The 19,462-nt window shown below is 30.9% G+C and overlaps 2 protein-coding genes across 7 annotated transcripts in view; both read right to left on the reverse strand.

Annotated features, from left to right (window-relative positions):
- The window catches only part of LOC113403368 (kazrin), a 93,952-nt gene that overhangs the window by 64,616 nt on the left and 9,874 nt on the right, over nucleotides 1–19,462 (reverse strand). The window lies entirely within an intron of this gene.
- Nucleotides 12,820–14,483, reverse strand: LOC113403336 (uncharacterized). The gene is made up of 2 exons (XM_026643844.2): nucleotides 13,699–14,483; nucleotides 12,820–13,405 (listed from the first exon to the last, which is right to left on the reverse strand). Exons 1-2 carry the CDS (start codon nucleotides 14,470–14,472, stop codon nucleotides 12,956–12,958), a joined length of 1,224 nt encoding a protein of 407 aa, XP_026499629.2. The 5' UTR covers nucleotides 14,473–14,483; the 3' UTR covers nucleotides 12,820–12,955.

The following is a 19,462-nucleotide window of genomic DNA, read 5'->3' on the forward strand; positions in this document are numbered from 1 at the left end:
AATAACAATTGCGAGGTATCAACTCCAATGAGGTATAACTTGATTTATTCGATTGTTATTTGAGTGATATTTTCAATTAAATAAAAAACACGTGTGCGTCTCCGGCCGCCCGACAGAAGTGATAACTTAAACTAATCTAACATGAACTATTTAATTTTGAAATTGTATACATTAGAATTGTACCTAAGAATGTATAAGAGCGTTGTAACACGTTACGTAACGAAGTGATTTACCCTCACATTAAAAATAATTTATAAAACCGTTTAATTATTTACGTATATTAAATTCAGCTTGTATCAGAATCTGTCAAATAGAGTATTTAACATCAATCGCCTTTTTTCCGTTTACTCGTTTAAAATTATTTATCAAAGATATTTTTTAATTAATTTAAAAAAAAGATATAAAAACGCGTGTACAGACTCAAGTAACATGTCGAAAGTTTCAAAGTGAGATCAAAAACACTCAGCTAGAACGAACACACCACTGTATTTCAATTATTTATCAAACATCCGACCGCGGGCGAATAGCCGCAGGAATCAATGATTCAATTCTCATGTCCGTAACATTTATACATGAAAGCAAAACTAAGATAGCCGACGTTCAGTGAGCGGGGAGCCTTGAGCGTTACATGCCTGCATTATGAATGCTCTCACTTTAATTTAAATGTTAATAGGTTTCATATTGAAATAAGAATTGTTTAACATTTTAATTAATTTAAAATTTTCTAATTAAATGTATATACGTTAAGCATTTTAAATTGTAGAAACATTAGAACTAAATCAAGTTTATTAATAAAAAATATATGCTTTATTAACAATACGAGATTAAATACGAGTAAATGATGAATGAGCTAGGAGTTAGTATTCATGAATATATTATATGAAATTTTCATACAGGGTACATATATATATGTTTGCTGAAAAAAAAGAAAACTATTGAGTTTCTTACCAGTTCCTATTGGTATGTTCCACATTGAGAACCGGTTTTACATTAAATTGAAACTTGCAAAATGACGTTCCAACAGTTATTGTAAGAGTTATTTCATTTTGATATTGATTCTGTAGACCTAGTAAAAGAAATTTAAGACATTTAAAAATATTATAGAGTGAGCGTCGAATTTTGCCGCTTGTAATAAAACCAATATTTAATCGATTTTAAAGTTAATGACAGGAGTATTACGGTGTAATGAAATTTCATTTTCACGGCAATAAACCAATTTCAATAAAGTAATATACACCGCAAAATGTTTCAATTTTGTAAATGATACGGTTTTATCTTAAACGAAATTTGTATTCACAATTTATGGAACAAAAAGGTTAAATTAATGTGCTCGTGGCATATTTTATATCGTAATCACAAAAAAATATTAAATCAAGAGAAAACAACATTAAAATAAAGCATAATATCCGCATTTCATCGCATTCGCACATTAAAAGCCCCAGTTTCTGAATTTTCCATACTCTGCGAAGTTACAATTTTCGCGCTCACTCAACCTTGAGCGAGGCGGGCGAGGGAGGTGCGCGGACATTAGCGGGGGAAAAATTAGATTTAACCCCGACACCAGTGCGAGTTTTACCTTAGAACAACAATAATATATTAACATTATATATATATTTTTTAATATATTTTTTACTAGCTGTTACCCGCGGCTTTGCCCGCGTAGAATATGAATAAAATAAAATATTACGTTAATGTAAGACCTCTTTGTATACCACATTGGTGTCTATTTTTCCCCTTAGGCGTAAAATATTCAGAAACGCTTAAATACGTATCTACTCATTTTTAATCTGTAGTCCAAAAATAAAGTTTCCTACTTCTAATTTTAAAAATGACGGACTTCCAGACTATCCTATATGCAAAATGTCAACCCCTCCTTAGGCGTAAAATGTCCAGAAACGCTTAAATACGTATCAACTAATTTTTAATTGGTATCCCAAAAATGAAATTTCTAGCTTCTAACTTAAAAAATGACGGACTTCCAGACTAACCTGTATACAGAATGTTAACCTGTATTTCTCCTCTTAGGCGTAAAATATCCAGAATATGTACCAACTCAATTTTAATCAGTATTCCAAAAATAAAGTTTCATGTGTTTAACTTAAAAAAATGACTGACTCCCATAAAAACTTTCAACCTTTATTTCACTCCTTAGTGGTAGATTATCTAGAAACGCTGAAATACATATCTAGTGATTTTTAATCAGTATCAAAAAAATAAAGTTTCATGTTGCTAACTCAAAAAATTACGGACTTTCATACATACTTTCATCCCTTATTTCACCCTCTTAAGAGTAAAATATGCAGACACATTTAAATATTTATGTACTCATTTTTAATCAGTATCCTAAAAATTAAGAATTATGATTCCGACTTAAAAAATTACGGACTTCCATACAAATGTTCAACCCCTATTTCACCCCTTTAGGGGTAGAATTTCCAAAATTCCCTCCTTAGTGGGTGTCATGATATGTTAGTTTATAAATGTACAGCCTAAAATATAAGTTTTATGCTTCTAAAATTGATAATACTTTCAACAACTTACAACCTTTCATCCCCCTTTTCATCCTTTTTCAGCAGCTTTTTCCAATTAAAAAGTAGCCTATATCGTTTCTCAGGTTCTAGACTATTTTTGTACCAAATTTCATTTAAATCTTTCTTAGTTACTTTCGCATTTATAATATTAGTATGGATTAGATCTGAGTTTACATACTTTAGAGACTTATTTTATATAGAACGCAGCATAATGCTATTATTTTCTATGGCTACATGATTCATACGCTTTCGAGACGCCACTTCTATTGTACATTTATGTTCTTAGGATTACCTTCACCGTGTCCCGTTTAGCCACTCCACCCCTGCAGTTTATCCATTTTATATTTCCTCTCGACCACGAACAACGGAACGGATATATTTCTTAATTTCACACGGAATATGAGTTGTTCTACGTTCGTCTCTCAAATTACGTTGCTTCTGTCAAAAGAAAAACACTTAAACGCCCATTTTTATTGTCCGATAGGATTACTTTTGTATTTGTATAGATTGAACAAACTTGATTTACTTTAAAACGTTTAATTAAAATTTATAACAACATAAAAATTGTGGTGTCTTAAGTTTAAAATTAATAATTGAATCTTTATAAAGTCTTACAAAATGTACAGCGATAAAAAATATTTTTTATCTGTACTTGAAACTTAATTTTCTTTGAGCTACAGTTCATTGATAATAATGTATTCAGTAGCTTCTTAGAGACAGATAAAAAGGGTGAGCGCATACATAGTAGAAAACCGTTACTGATTTACATGAATACAAAGCATGAAATCGTGAAGATGTTGCAACATCTTGGTCTAGTCTGAATTTTAATATTGAATTTCAAGCAGCTGAAATTGTGGATGCGTTCGAAACATTATGGATTATTATGCAGAATTACATACACGCAAAACGGAACGGTTTCACTAATACCGAATTATGAAAAGAATTGCTTCCAACATACAAGTCCCATCGATAATTCATATATAATGTTTGAATACTGCCTGCTGAGCACGGATTATGTTATCAAGATCCTTTTACATCGCCAGGGATTCGGTTCCGTTGTTATTAACTTGGGATAATTTGATATTGGGGCTCATAAAATTATTAGAACGTTTATTTCATAAATATATAATTTTAAGCTTTTCAGTTGTATTTTTTTATGTAATTGAGTATAATGAATATTGTATTTTGTATTAACTGCCTGCATTTTACTTTCAACTGCTGATTGTTCTGATAAAAATAGTTTTACATGGTTTGTTTTTATTTATTTAATTATATATTCGTAGGACCGATTCTATGCATGTAGGTGTTAGTAATTATACAGTATGAATGCCCTTTTATACTAAAACGTAAAATGTAGGTACAGCGACTTAGCTCTTTCTCATAATTCAATATAAGGATGACTTTAGTTTAGCTTACAAAAAAAAAACATAAAAGTTCAGTCATTACTGAATGCGCTATGATAAATGTGGATTGAACAGAAACTGTGAATGAATTTACTGCTTATATTCAAACCGAGTCGTCGAGATCTATGAAATGCACGCTTAAAACTCATACCACGACTCTTCAGACAACAAATAAAACACAACATCAACTACACACCTACAGCAAAAGCCAACGACGACGTTGTGAACATTTTATCATTTCAATATTTTCATGACATACTATTCGTATTCGTATCAAACCAAGAGTGTCAACCAAGAATTTCTCGGTGTAACAAAGACCAGTCTTTGTTACACCGAGAAATCATTCGAATATGTAATCCTTAATTATAATTAAGTGTTTTAGATTTTTGTGTTTTTTTTTATTTGTGTTTCTGATCTCCTTCCGTGTTCGAAACTTTTAATGTGTGTTACAACCCGGTAACGATAGATGGTGCTGATAGAAAGTCACTTTAAATAATTGCGCTGTGAAGATATTCGCTACTGGGTATATATGTTATGGGATAACATCTTAGTTCCCAAGGTTGATTTTTTATATATATATATATGATAGGTGGCAAACGAGCAGGAGGCTCACTTGATGTAAAGTGACTACCACCGCACATGGACATCTGCAAGACCGGCGGGCTTGCAGGTGCGTTGCCGGTTGATGACGCATTGTCAATGCAAGGTTTGGTTAATATTTCTTACAGCACCTTTGTCAATGAGCGGTGGTGACCACTTATCATCATACATATAACATAAAAAAGTCACCATTTTATCATCGGATAATACATCAGTGTAAACAATGGAATCTTTTTATTAGTTCAGTACTTAAATGTGCCGGCATATTTTTATGTCTAGGCAGCGTCACCAGCAAAAATTCAGTAGGTTTTGCATTTTTATTTGTCTTCTCTTTTCTTAGATTATTATTGTTTGTAACCATCTACTCTTACCGACTTTGCATGGATAACATGTTTTTATGTTTCTAACGTGAAAGAACAAATACTTTCATACAAAATTACCCCTTCCATATCTCCTCAAAGCTAATATTTCCAAAAGTTTAATAACGAATGTTTACCTTATAAAATAAACCTATGTTTTATAGCTTTCTAGACTCAAAAGTTTTGTCAATATGTGACTATTAGGTAAGTCAGTCAAACGATTTGATAAGTATAAATACATATAACCTTTTTCATTTTTTAAAATAATATAATATACCTTTAAAGTTGTATTACTATGAAAACTAATATCCAAAATGCTCTTTGCCATAATAATTACTGTATTACACTAACACTTAGTAGTGGTATTAAAAATGTTTTTAAAACGATTAGACGCACGACGCTTAAAAAACAAGTCCTCGTTTGTTGGAAGCACAACACGGCGTTCCGTGTTTACGGTCCCCTTTTGTTCTCAAACTAAAAGGGTTAACTTTAAACATCGCACTTAACCCTCCGCTAGCCGAGCCGCTACGTGCCAGCGTAATGGGTAACAGAGTATTCCTTCCGTAGTGGGAGAGGATAGCATATTGTTCCTTATTATTAAATCCTACACTGTAACTGATAATTAAACGCTTTTACAATTTGTTTACGTAATTCTTTATAGTAGATACATATATAAATTTATTTGTGATGACTCATGACTTTCTTGCCAGTTGTTCTTGGTAGAATCTACAATCTACATTTGGAACTAGTAGTATTACATGGTACATTTGTTTATTTATGATACGATAACGATACAAACGTACTTGTTAAAACCTACTTTAATAATATATCGCTCAGAAAACAAAATAGATTTAGTCTTTTTTGGCATTTAGTACCAAATTATTTATGTCAAACCAACCAAGAACCCACGACAGAGCACTGCTTACAACGTCATAGTTGTTTATTTTTTTGTCGAGTTTAAAAATAAGGGATGTATCATCTGCAAACAGCACAATGTCGCAAGTCTTATTTACAAAATAAGCTAAATCATTTATATATATTAAGAACAGGAGAGGTCCTAAAATTGAACCCTGTGGTACACCCATTTGCGCCAGAGCGCCATTTGATTTTGAACCGTTAACAACAACCTTCAAAACTCTTTCATTAAAGCAGGAGGAAATGAATTTCAATGCAGGGCCATTGATTCCATAATATTTAAGTTTTTCTAGAAGAATATCATGCCTAACGCAATCGAAAGCTTTTGATAAGTCACAAAAACTCCAATAGCATTTTGTGACTTCTCCCACGCATCATGAATGTGCTCAACAAATGCTATACCCGCATCAGTAGTCGAGCGACCTTTAGTAAAACCGAACTGTTGAGAATGCAATAGCTTATTCGAGTTAAAGTATAACAACAATTGATTAAGCATGATTTTTTCAATAATTTTACTTAATACTGGCAAAATAGAGATCGGTCTATAATTGTTTGGGTCATTTTTATCACCGGACTTAAATAATGGGATTACTTTACTTAATTTTAATAGATCTGGAAAAATACCAGATTGTATACATTTATTAAAGATGATAGCTAAACAATGAGCCAAGTCGACAATTACGTTGTTAATAATTGTAACTGATAGATCCCATAAATCGCTGGTTTTTTTAAGATTTAACCTTTGGAAATAGATATGTAGATTTGAATTTGGAAGTTTCAAATGGTTTTGAAACTTTTTTCGATAAAACTCACTGACTTCACTAGCTTCCCACTTAAAATCATCTACTTTAGAAGCCAATGGATTGAAGCAAAGTGTTGCTTTGAATTTTCATTTTAACGAATTACTCCATCAGATATTAAAGAGATATTTAAAAGACTTAACATTAAAAGAACTAATCATCTATGGGGTCTTTCCGTTTATGTCCAGTCCTTGTCAAAAGTAACATATATTATTAGAAACGGGTTCATTTCCAGATTTATTGATATGCAATAAAGTATTACCAATTTTTAAAAGTAGTAACAATAGCGACCCGTGTAATTAAAGGCCTATTTCTACACACACGTCGTGGCAAAATTATCTGAAAAAAAAAATTAAATCAACTTCTGTTTCACTTTGGTATAAATACTATTTTACCAGGGGTCGCTCAACAACTGATACTGTAATGGCACTACTTAGACATATATAAGATTCATGGGATAGGTCACAGAATGCTATTGGCGTGTTCTGTGATTTATCTAAAGCATTTGATTTTGTGGAGCACAAAACGCTTTTGTACTAGCTAAAACATTACGGTGTTCATGGTAAAGTTCTTGATCTCATTGCTTCAAACTTGAGTCAAAAAAATTAAATAGGTGTCAATTAATAAAAAAAGACTTCTGGATCTGTACTAAGAATGGGCTTTCCACAAGGATCAATTTTGGGTCCTTTCCTGGTTTTGTTGTGGAATGATACGATTACGACGACCTCCGTTGTCAAGTAGTGTGTACACCAGTTACCATGGGTAAGCCACTCCGAGGTCCCGGGATCGATTCCGGGCCGAGTTGATGTAGAAAAATTTAATTAGTTTTCTATGTTGTCTTGGGTCTGAGTGTTTGTGGTACCGTCGTTACTTCTGATTTTCCATAACACAAGTGCTTTAGCTACTTACATTGGGATCAGAGTAATGTATGTGATGTTGTCCAATATTTATGATCATCCTTTTCGTGTAAAAGGTATTTGTGACATTGTATAGTTTGCTGATGATACGTTTAGTTAGCTTTACGTTTAATTTAACACTATAACATGATTATTCAAAAGTGCTTTTATGAGCTTACTGGAAAAAAGAATATTTTAAATATTAACTCGCAATTTATACTCTATTTATATGAAATCCTCCTTGATGATTAAATCAACTACTAAACTAATTATTATTAAATCAACTCTAACTAAAATATCCTTTTCCCAAATTATTATACTTACCTTTTTAGTTGTTGCTTTTAATAAGTATATTCAAAGTCTCAGTGATTACGTGCGTTAAATAGAGAAAGATATAATGGAACATTAAAGTAATATAATGAATAAAAAAACATTTATTTCTATTACGTGGGCAAAAACTTTGTACCCTTGTAACACAAATTACGCGAACGTAGGAGTATGAAATTTGCCTCGGTTAATATTTTTATAGAGAAGGAATACTAATATTTTATGTAATCTATACTTATAAAATAACATGTCCTGACTGACTGATTCTCACTGATGATCATCGCCGAGCGTAAACTATTAAAGTTAGGGCCATGAAATATTTGGTATTTATAAATAAACAAACCAAATATGTCCAAATGCTGATAAACATAAAACCGCAAAAAGGAGGAATTGTTTTAAAAACTCCTTTACGCCAACCTGCTACTTACAGGGCGAATCTAAGTAATTATAAAACGAAATAAAAATTTAACAATATTTATATATTTTAATTATATACGAGTATACAATACAAGTACAATTTTTAATAATATGTACAATATATCTTTATATATACTAGTGGGTCTCCCGTGAAACTTCGCGTTTATTCAAAAGATTTTTTAGGCTTTTCGAAACCTATGATTGATCCTATGATTATTCTGTTTTCATTTAATTGTAAACTGCAAGTCACTCATTTACATTTGCCGCCAAAATAAGAAAGCTTATTTAAATGAAATTTTAATGGCAAATAGAAGTTTGTCGAAAACAATTTACTTTAATATTGTTTACGTTTTTCGTTCTTTTTTTCTTATCCCTTGTACTCTCTGTCTCTCTCTCTAACTGGCCAGTGATTTAATTATTTGTTTAATTGTAACAATTTTGTAAATTGCAATCAAAAATCCTCTTTTTTCTGCACATCTACGTTTGGAGCTCTTCAAATGAGACCATAACTTTTTTTTATGTGCAGCTATCGTGCCATAATCGCTGGGACAAAAATCAGTTTACGCTATAAATATATAAGATATACTCTTATAATGTCCGATTCATATCTACAATTGTGTCGCACATATTTACAGTTGTCTCCCTTACTTGTATATGCCTGCTTTATCGTCGTAATTTATGTCGTGTTATATCAAATAGTATTCTTGTTAAATATTACATCACACTTCAATAATATCCATGGAAATATATGTGAAAAACTTTATGATAACGTCGATTTTACAAATATTGATTTCTTTTGATAATATATAATAATAATAATAATATATTTACTCAGTACTATTTTGTATAAGCAATCAATATGACGAGGCATTTCAATCCATTTATAAATCACCGTGATTTACGTACTTATGTTTTTTTCTCAGACTTTGTTTTTGATATATATTTCTTTATAATTTAATCTCTATGTTCGCCGATGTGTAAGCTACGTATAGTTTCACATTTTAACTATTGCATCATGCATACACATTGTCAAAGAAAAAATATAGGACACCTTAGATATTAGTATACAAGCAAATTATAAAATTTGCAAAAAGACGAAAATAGCCGTTTTTTCCATTCCCACGATTGTAATCGAAATATTCTCGCGCAAACATCATACTTAAAACTGTAAGTTATAATCCCAGATTATACACGAAACAAGAAATTAACAAAGTTTCGGAATAAAGCGAACCGACAGCTTAACGTTTGAGTTAAACAGCCTATCACCTCACAAGAAGGATTTTACACTCATTTAATTTCACGCTCCGAAAGACCGAATCCGGCATTAACCGTACCTACAACATTATCATGAAACATTCGAAAATCCTCTTTCTCGAAAGTAATCAGAACTATCATTAATCACACTCTAGATACTTTGAAATAAATTATAATCTGGTTGAAAATATTTCATTTTATGTCCATTTTGATTTTATAATAAAGAGGTAACATAATATGTATATTGTAAAACAATAGGGTTCTGTGACCGGATTTGCGAATAAATTAACGAGAGACGAAATGCTAATAAATTGAATAACTATGTCACGGAACTACTATATCATATCAACATTAATTAAATTTATGATGCCTTATAATATTTGTAAATATTCAGTTCGTTACTTCATTTATCAATGTTAAATGTGATCAATTATTAATAGTAGCAAAATGGGCTACCTGATAGTCACCGCAGGTAAACATTGACGCCGTCAGAAATTTTAACCATTATTACATATGCGCCACCAACTTTGGAAACTAAATTGTTATGTTATTCCCCTGTACATGTAATTACACCAGCTCACTCACCCTTCAAACCGCAATACAAAAATACCAAGTATTACTGTTTGGCAGTAGAATATATGAAGAATGGTTGGTACCTATCTAGACAGGCTTGCACAAAGCTAAGCCAAGTAAAAAACTAGGGACATATATGTTATTTAATAGATTTATTGAAAATAAAAATGTATACATACATGTTCCTAGCTTTTTATTTGTGATTGATTTAGTACGAAAATATTATCGTTAAGCCTAAGCTACTATATAGCAGTGTCAGCATCGCACCCCTAAAGTAAACGACAGGAAAACAAATCATGCTGACGAAAGTGGAATTAAGGAACCTCGAAGAACAACATTTCTAATTCGCAAGAAAGCTCAAAGTTTAAAAGGCTCAAAAGTCAGTCGCTAACAAAGAAAAGTTCAAGAAACATCAGCTTGAAAGCACGGAAAGAAATAACAGGAAAAAGCTAAAAGTAATAAGCTCTGAAATCCATCACTTTTCAATTATTTTGGGTTTTCTCCGAGGGATAATTGTATTGTTTGTATACTGAGGCTTTTATTTACCTGAGCCGTGCTGCGGCCGGAGGCGAACCCGCATGTCGGTATTGACAGGTGCGGGTAAATTCACTATTTATAGCTCCGTGAACATGCCAGCCTTCACACAAAAACCATAGACCGTTCAGAACTGCATGAATGAAAATGGATATTGAACAATATCACTGATATGAAAACACAGCTATGATACTCTATTCAATTTATTAAATCTACGAATATATATGATGCTGTTTATTACTAAACATTTCAATTCTATGAGACAAATAATGCAAGTTTGTGTGTGTGTGTAATTATATGTACGTGTTTATGTATTATACTATTCTTATATTACGTAATACCACATGTATTTAACGTAATAATTTGATGTAAGATGACCTTTTCTAAATACTTATACATTTGTATCTATATTGGACCGTGTTTTGCAGAAATATAACCCATATAGGCACAAATTGTTAAGATTAAATTAAACCTGAAGTCATAAAATGTCTTTCACATTACATACGAAACATTATTATTATATGCATATAAAATTTAACAGGATTACATCCACTATAAAAGTGTTTTACTCGATCAAATCATAATTTTAATGATTGTTTCTACGGGTTGGTACATTTTGACACAATACAGTCCTATTTATCAATTGATCGTATAGCTTTGTTTCTACACTGAAATCATTATTTAAATATGTATTAACATACATTTACATAACATTTACAAACAACTAATGGAATAAATAATAAACTGTTAACATACACGAAATTTGCCGCCTCGGTGAGGAGCCACAGAGCCATTGAATATTAAAGTTGATTTAAGCCACCGTGCATTTGCACATAGCTTATAATTAATATTCACATTACGTAGAACGTAATCGAAACGATGTTAAAGACAGAATCAAAGCTTTTGCTTTTCTTGTCTATTATGAATACACGAACTCGTTAATCTCTTATTACTCGAAACATGTTTCTCTTAAGTCCATCATGACTTGAGCTAAATTATCAATTATATTTTTCATAATTTAAAAATATTTTCACCAGAATTTTAATACTTAATCAAATCAAATATCAAATATGAAACCCACTCTTGTGTGTTTTACATTTAAATATTGTCCATACGCTTTGCATAACAAAAGTATATATTTATACATCAATATTAATATATGAATATGTCAGTTATTTATATTTTAAAAAGATGTGTTTCATCATTGAAAGGTCGTTACATCAAATTATTTTTAATGCACAACGCGGCTTAAGTTCAGCAGCATATTTCAAAGTTCATTTCAACGAAACACAGAAAACTCATTGAGAATGCTTGTAGCTTACTTCAAATTTCAAGAGAGAGTGTTAAATATTGCCCGCGCTCACAACCATTACTTTCCTTTCACCAGAGATGCTTATTCGTCCCATCTGAAAAACCTTTGTTACAGACAATTAACTGCAGTCCCAAGGAATTTATTTTCTCTAGGTTGCTTTTAACCACTATTCGAAACTTGTCTTTACAAACACTAGATATTTATTAAGAAAACAATAAATAATTTGTAATTGAGGTAGAGTACGTATTTAATTTTTTTTAAATAATTTTGGAGCGAAGATCATTTGGAAACAGAATAAAATTTAAGGAAGAGTCCAAGATTAGGCGCCGGCAAGCTGGACTAAATTCATGAGTTTATATTAATCCCTCATATATAATAAGTAATCTTTTGCTCGCCAGGTATGTGTCGGATCTGATGATCTCCCAAAATTTTTATCCACTTCTTTCTCAAAAAAAAAGACATTACACGATACGACTTATACAAGCTGTTAGTCTACTTTATTTACTAAGAAAACATAAGTCTAATTGCTCTTCGGTTATATCAATACAAATATATTTAATAACTTTATAATAGTGTTATTTTCATTTGAAAATATACTGAATGAAAAATATACTGGGTCTGAAGACGGATCTGCGAGTACATTGTAGTAGTTTATTAAGGTACATACCGAAAAAGAACTAGTACCAAAAATTCAGTTACATTCCGAAACAAACCCTAATAACATAAACAGCGTCTGCAACCCATCACGTAAACAAATATATTTAACGAAATGTATTTGGGTATTGCATATTACAAACTCTAACTTGTCAAACTCATGCTTATAATAATAATTATTGCTTTCATATATTTTATATACTACATAATTGCAATAATGATTGCCCTCGGTAATGAAGCGTAATTTTAATTGTAATAATTGTAGTGTAATAAACGGTCTAAACCATTATCAGATTTCTCATATTTATGTTGCTGTAAATAAATAAGTGATTTCAAAGAAATATAAAACATTTAAGACTACAACAATGGTACCGTTTCAGTCATTGATTTAATAATGCGTCTATTGAATAGCCTCTTCCGAAGTAGTCGTTGACAACTTCATTTATTCTCTCCACGTATATTGCCTGATTCTCGCTTTCACACTGATATGGCTCATCAGACGAATATTTCAGTTCAGTCATTTTTAAAGCCTCTTCAGTTTTGGCCGTTATTATCTTCATTGATATCAATGCTTCTATTAATCCTAATACCGAATATTCAATTAAATGCTTTTGCAGAATTCTCTTAGGATAAATATCCTCCACGTCTAAATGACACTGACGCAATACGGCCGATAAAGTTCCATAGTATATATCAAGGAGTTGATTGTAGTGATTGGAAAGTATTTCTTGATCCGCACTCATATATAAATAGTACGAAATGTCCGTCACCGGTGAAGCATAGCGGACTAACTGATAATCCACAAAAAGAACATCGACTGGTCTCTTCCCCTGTAATTGAAAACGAGACTATAAAAAGAGAAGTCATCCAATTCAAATTTTCATCGTGAAAAAGTTTCAGAACAGTTTTCTTTTTTCTATGCAAATAAATTTATGCTACTTTTGTTCATAAATAACTATTATTACTATATTATTTTTCCGATTACGAATGTCGTTGCTTTCAATACATAAAAATTTTCATCTTATGTTTTGACCATTCGAATCGTCTCAATTAAAAACTAGCCTTAAAATAGTGTGCAAGTTAATTAAAATTTATTGTATAACTAAAGCTTAGAGTTAATTACCTGATATTTAAACAAGATATTATTATTCCAACAGTCCGCGTGACAAATTGCACTATAATTTAAAACTGGTGCAGCACATTTATTTAATAGCTCCAAAATATATGGTGACAATTCTTCAAGTTTTACTTTGGCTTCAATATTGGTTATAACACTTAAAGACTCTTTAAAATATTCAACTAAAGATTTTGGTATAGCATCAGGATCGCCGTATTGAACATCTTTACTACACAAATCTCGTATACTTTCAAACACCTTAGGTGACAAATTTTCTAAAGCAAATGACAGCCCGTGGAATTTTGCAAGATTCTTCAAAACCAGCGATGAGTGATTGAAATCCATTTTATAGAATCTGTCCAATAGTTTGAATTCAGTGGGCATATTTGTAACGATAGTTTCTTTATCGTATTCCATATTTGCAAATATACAGTTTGGGAACTTTAGTTTTAGGCCTTCAATTATATTATAACTTCGCTGAAGTTCTAACATCTTTGGTGCTATATATTGGTAAAAGACACATTCTCTTTGATAAGCCGCTCTAAAACATATGCGATCGGAAGGTTTAGAATGCCATTTTATTATCACATTTATTTTAACTTTAGCACCATCCCTTATTCCCTTAATGATGACTTTATGTAGTCCACCAAGGAAGCAGTCTATATCATCTGTTCCAAATTCGAATAAATATTCAATTTCTTTAACGTTAGTAATATCGGCAACTTTAGCAATAATGCCAATAAGATCTTGATGTAAACGAGATGGTTTTCGAACGCGCATATTTTACAACTGTTATTGTCAGCAATGATAAAATACTAAAAAATATCTTTACGATATCTGTACTGTTTTGATATACGTTATCTTAATATTATTATTGAAATATTACTTTGAACTGAACTGAACGGTTGTATAAATATAATAAAACTAACTAATTTCATTTGAAGCTGATCAAAGAACTTTTATTCCATATAATATAATATATCATATATAGATAAACATGCTTCTTTAACATTAAATCTTACGTATATATTTTAATACGATAACTGTTATTTCTATGATTTACATTAAAAAATATCTATATTAAAGAATGTTAGCGTTTAATTTTATAAAAACTACATATCTAATATTATTTTTGGATGAAAAATGCTATTGCATATTATTCTATTATAGTTCTAATTCTTAGGAAATGGTATAATAAATCTCATTCAATTATTTCTAAGTTGTAGTGTGTAAACAACGCAAACATGAGCAATACTGTCCAAAAATTAGTTTCACCGCACCGCGTACTCATCAGCTTTTCTAAAACAAACAGCGATATTGCTATGTCTAAAAGTTGAGTGAGCCAAGGTCATTAGTAGCACAACTAGCATTACGCAAGGCTAGTTATTTGCACATTTGGGTAACAAGGACTGATTTATATTTCAAAAGTACCAATGCAACATATAACTCGAATGAACTGCATACTTCATACAAATAATATGAACCGCCGTAACAATATCACTTTAACAAATTATAAATTATTCCTTAAACTTATAATAAGTCAATGTAATCTTTAAAACTATACAACAAAGTTACAGATTTATGAATTCAGATAAAAGATAAATTCAATGACGTAGTTACGTTCATAACATTTTTATCAGTAACGTGACACTGGAACACTAACAAGTTTCACATTGAGCGTTATCAGCGCGGAACATGTCCTGTCCAGACAAGTATGAGATAAACTCGTCCGCACAGTTCCTTTTATAATGTTCTCAATGTATGCCCGACCACTTGTCCTGTAGAATATACACGTATGCATTAACTGCTTTAACGCTTTCAACGTTGATGTGCGCGTCATTGTGTTGGACTTTCTAGTACCATAGCATCAATTGAATGAGTCCTGGTTAGTTGATGTAGTACACATTAAATCCCGTATTCGTCGAAAAAAATACTAGCTATTTCTAGGTAGGCATAATATTCATAATACGATTATTCAAAAGAATAACAATTATAGTTATTTATATTCGTAAAATTTGTGTTTTAATGACAAAATTATAAATGTTTCAATGTAATTACTGAGGTTTTATTTATATTAAATAAATTCTGAAACTAAGGCTTATCCTTTATTGATTAGTATACATTTACTCAGTGCTTGGTAACTTGGATTTTGTTATACAGTTTTTATAATATATGACCATAATATATCGTAAACAACCGAACATAGTTTGTCATATACAACGTTTGTTTATTTCACAAAATATATCCATGACAGGTATTTCTGTTTGTTTAGGAAATTTTCGTTCGTTGACACGTCGTGGGTTGCCTGCCTTTAGGCGTCTCGAATTTATACAATCTCAACACATTTATATTGCTCAATACTCCCCGCGATGTAATGAAAGAATCCATGGAATATTTTTACACCTCACTCGGTGGGACTTATAACATGATTTTGATGTCGGGAATAGGTCTAGACATACGGGAAATCGATTTTCCGCTGTTGTACAATTTTCTTTTATACTTTGTTTATAAACGATAACGTTTTTATATTGTTTTTCTAGCAAAATCGTTACGCAAACCATATGTTATTAGCTTTGTCATTTTTGTCCAAGCTGAACTCCATTTTACTTCAAGACCTCGATGTATATTGAATTTATACAATTTGAATCTCAAATGCATTGTAGTCATGTTCTTTGTCGCCTATAATAGAGTGGAAAAGCTTCGCCCAGTGCGCTGAGCAAACAAGGGCAAATGCTGTACAATATTGTGTGCAGTGTAAGGAACTACGTCGGTGCTAGTTGTATTTACATAGTCGATGTTGAAAGATAAAATATCAATGGGATCGAGTATAAAAGCACGTATTTTATACGCAATAAAAAATTTAAAAAATATTCTAAAATTATCTTTATTTTTCTTCTAACTGTATAATGAAATTATATTTCTAAATTTTAAAAGTTTATATAACTATTTATTTATATGTATTATATAAAACTATACTATAAATGCAAGGCTCCGACGTCCACAAAATGTTATGACATCGTTCTTTTAGCACGATACCCTTTGAGAAGGGAATACTTTGCCCACTACTCGGTTTCTGTAGTACATATTTGAACATGCGATCGTTTAATTACTTATACCAAATAATAGATTATAGTATAAAATATTACTTGATAACGAAAATGTCTGCAACCTGAATTCACTTAACTACTTATTATTGCTAGAATATAATTTCGTACAACTTGGAATGGACTGAAACCCTTACACATTTATTAAATATGTTAACGGTTATCTTATTCTGTAAACGATATAAAACGAAACAGACATATAAAATATAAATAAATATTTTCAGAAAAATCGAGCAAACTGTGTCGAGATCCGCTTTGAACAACTCAAATGCAATACTGGCTTATTTTGCATTCAAAGCTTTGCGAAATATTTTAAAGGACATGGGAATCATCGCGGACAAACTTTTGTAGAAAATTGTTCCTTTATAACATTTCCTATGATGTCTTGCCAAAACACTGACAAATATCGGAGGATTCATTGGAGTATGAATATATAAACAATCAAACTGTTCTTACAGTGGAATGAATTCATAAAAAAAATTGAAATTTAAAATAATAAAACATAAAAATCCTTAATGAATTTGTGTAAAATATATTTATAAATGTGCCTATTATAATACAATTAATTATTCATTGTAATGATGTCTGGAAATAAACATACGCATCTCTCATCTCTCTCTCATCACAAATCATATTTTCATATTTCAACATCATATTTCAACATCACCTCATATTTTCAATATGATTTTGCGAAAAAATAAACAATTATTCTAGTTCCATCTAGTACACTATATTTAATACTTTAAACTTAAAACATCACGTGACGATTAGGAACAAAAAGACAATGACAACGATTTTATTATGTTTAAGGACAAACCGACCTGCGTCTAGTATTTGAATAAGATTTAATTTTCGAAGCATTTACAATTAAAATACTAATGAAATCTATCAGTTTGCATATATTATTTAAAAAAAGAGGAGAGTGCAATTTGTGGTTTTGTGGTGAACATCACATCGGAAAAAAGGTGGCATTAAAACTGTAACAATTACAATACCCCCTTCAACCGCAGAACCACTTGACATAAAGTGGTTTTAAACAAATTGTTTTTTGGTCATTAACACTTCTGCTGTTGAAATAACATTTATTCTTCATAGCATTAGCCTGGCATGTTGCCAGCTTCTGTAATCCTGCATATTAATCTCATTCGAATCTTAAATGCTTCTAGTTTTATTCAGCATCCTTTTTTTTAAGAATAACCGACCTGTGCGTGTTAGTTACAAAATACATAATATCTAATTGTATCTAATAAAAGTGTACTTTTTTACACATGATCAAAATTCTAAATAGTTTAAATCACTTCGCTTCGCTTGAAAGTCGCATTGTAATTTTATATTTCAAATTAAAAGAAACATATTTACAAATAACATTTTCATTTTATCAAAAATGTAATGAATGAATAAATGAAATTGGAATAAAATTCTGGAAATGCAATACAGATTCTAAAAAAAATGTATTCTATCAACGTATTTTTTTAATAAATACATACATGTCGACCCAGTTTATCTTCCCTTGCATTGCCTAGTGCCAGTGCTGGGGGTGCATTAGACCGGGGTGCGTATCGATTCCTCGCCCGCACCCTACGATATTACTGCATCCCTTTCATTACACTTGCAATACTAGCTTTAGATATCAGATTGTTTTTAATGTGATGTGTTTCAAAAGTACGTTATAATTATTTTAGCTCTGGCTGTTTTAAGTATTACAAGTTGTTTGTTAGAAGTTAATTGTGATAAATGATCTTTTAACACCAATCTTAACTTTTTCCTACAAACTACAAATAATTATTGTCGGTGCGTTTGGTCTTATTATTTTTTATTACAATCGAACGTATCGTTTATTTTTATGTTCAATAATATAATATACTAAATGGCAATTAGGCTTTTGACAAAAAAAAACTGTCAGTATAACCTTAATACAGAACCTGTTGAACGGGATTTAAAGTCACCGTGGAGTTGAAACCGAATTAACATAATAAGAAATGCTTGTTTTTAAAATATAACGATAAAAGTCAGAACAACGAAGAATAACGTAAGAGAATACACACAATATCAATAAGTTAAACTCGAATAAACTTTGTCATGCTCAAGCGTCCAATTACTTTAAGCAATCTCTTACAGACAATCTTCATCATGAGTAGTAAAACTAAATAGATAGGATAGTGTAAATACGAAAGATACAATATATATATTATTGATTAAATTAGATTAGAGATACCTTAGAAATTTAAGAAATTCGTATTGATATAAAATTGCTACATGAACTTAATACCGACTATTGCCGACTTTAATTCTATAAGTACTTCCAGTTAATTTATCGCTTGAGCAAAAAACAAACCCTGTGGCACGTTTGTCTATTCTCTAAAACATGTAAGACAATATTGATTATGCCTTTAAAGCTAAAAATATTGATAGAATAAATAGTTCGATGGAAATATCACTAATGTCACTAATATATCAAAAATCCTCTTTTAGTGTTAATTTAACGTTACGTTATATACTATTGATATATATATAGAAAAATAATAATTGACCGTCCGTGATTACATTTTGTAAAGACTTATATGACTATTCTAAAAATAGTGTATGAATGATGACGGATGAGCGTGACAATACGACCAGCTCCGCACAATTGTCGGACTCGCTGCTCCATTCCAACTCTAATCTAA

This window comes from Vanessa tameamea, chromosome 13, assembly GCF_037043105.1.
Source record: "Vanessa tameamea isolate UH-Manoa-2023 chromosome 13, ilVanTame1 primary haplotype, whole genome shotgun sequence".
Taxonomy (NCBI): Eukaryota; Metazoa; Arthropoda; class Insecta; order Lepidoptera; family Nymphalidae; genus Vanessa; species Vanessa tameamea.

What these genes read in the sequence shown, in the direction of transcription:
- LOC113403336 (XM_026643844.2), bottom strand. Translation starts at nt 14,472, where the DNA reads ATGCGCGTTCGAAAACCATCTCGTTTACATCAAGATCTTATTGGCATT. An exon ending in ATATCTTGTTTAAATATCAG is followed by an intron (nt 13,406 to 13,698) that starts GTAATTAACTCT and finishes TTTCAATTACAG; the next exon opens with GGGAAGAGACCAGTCGATGT.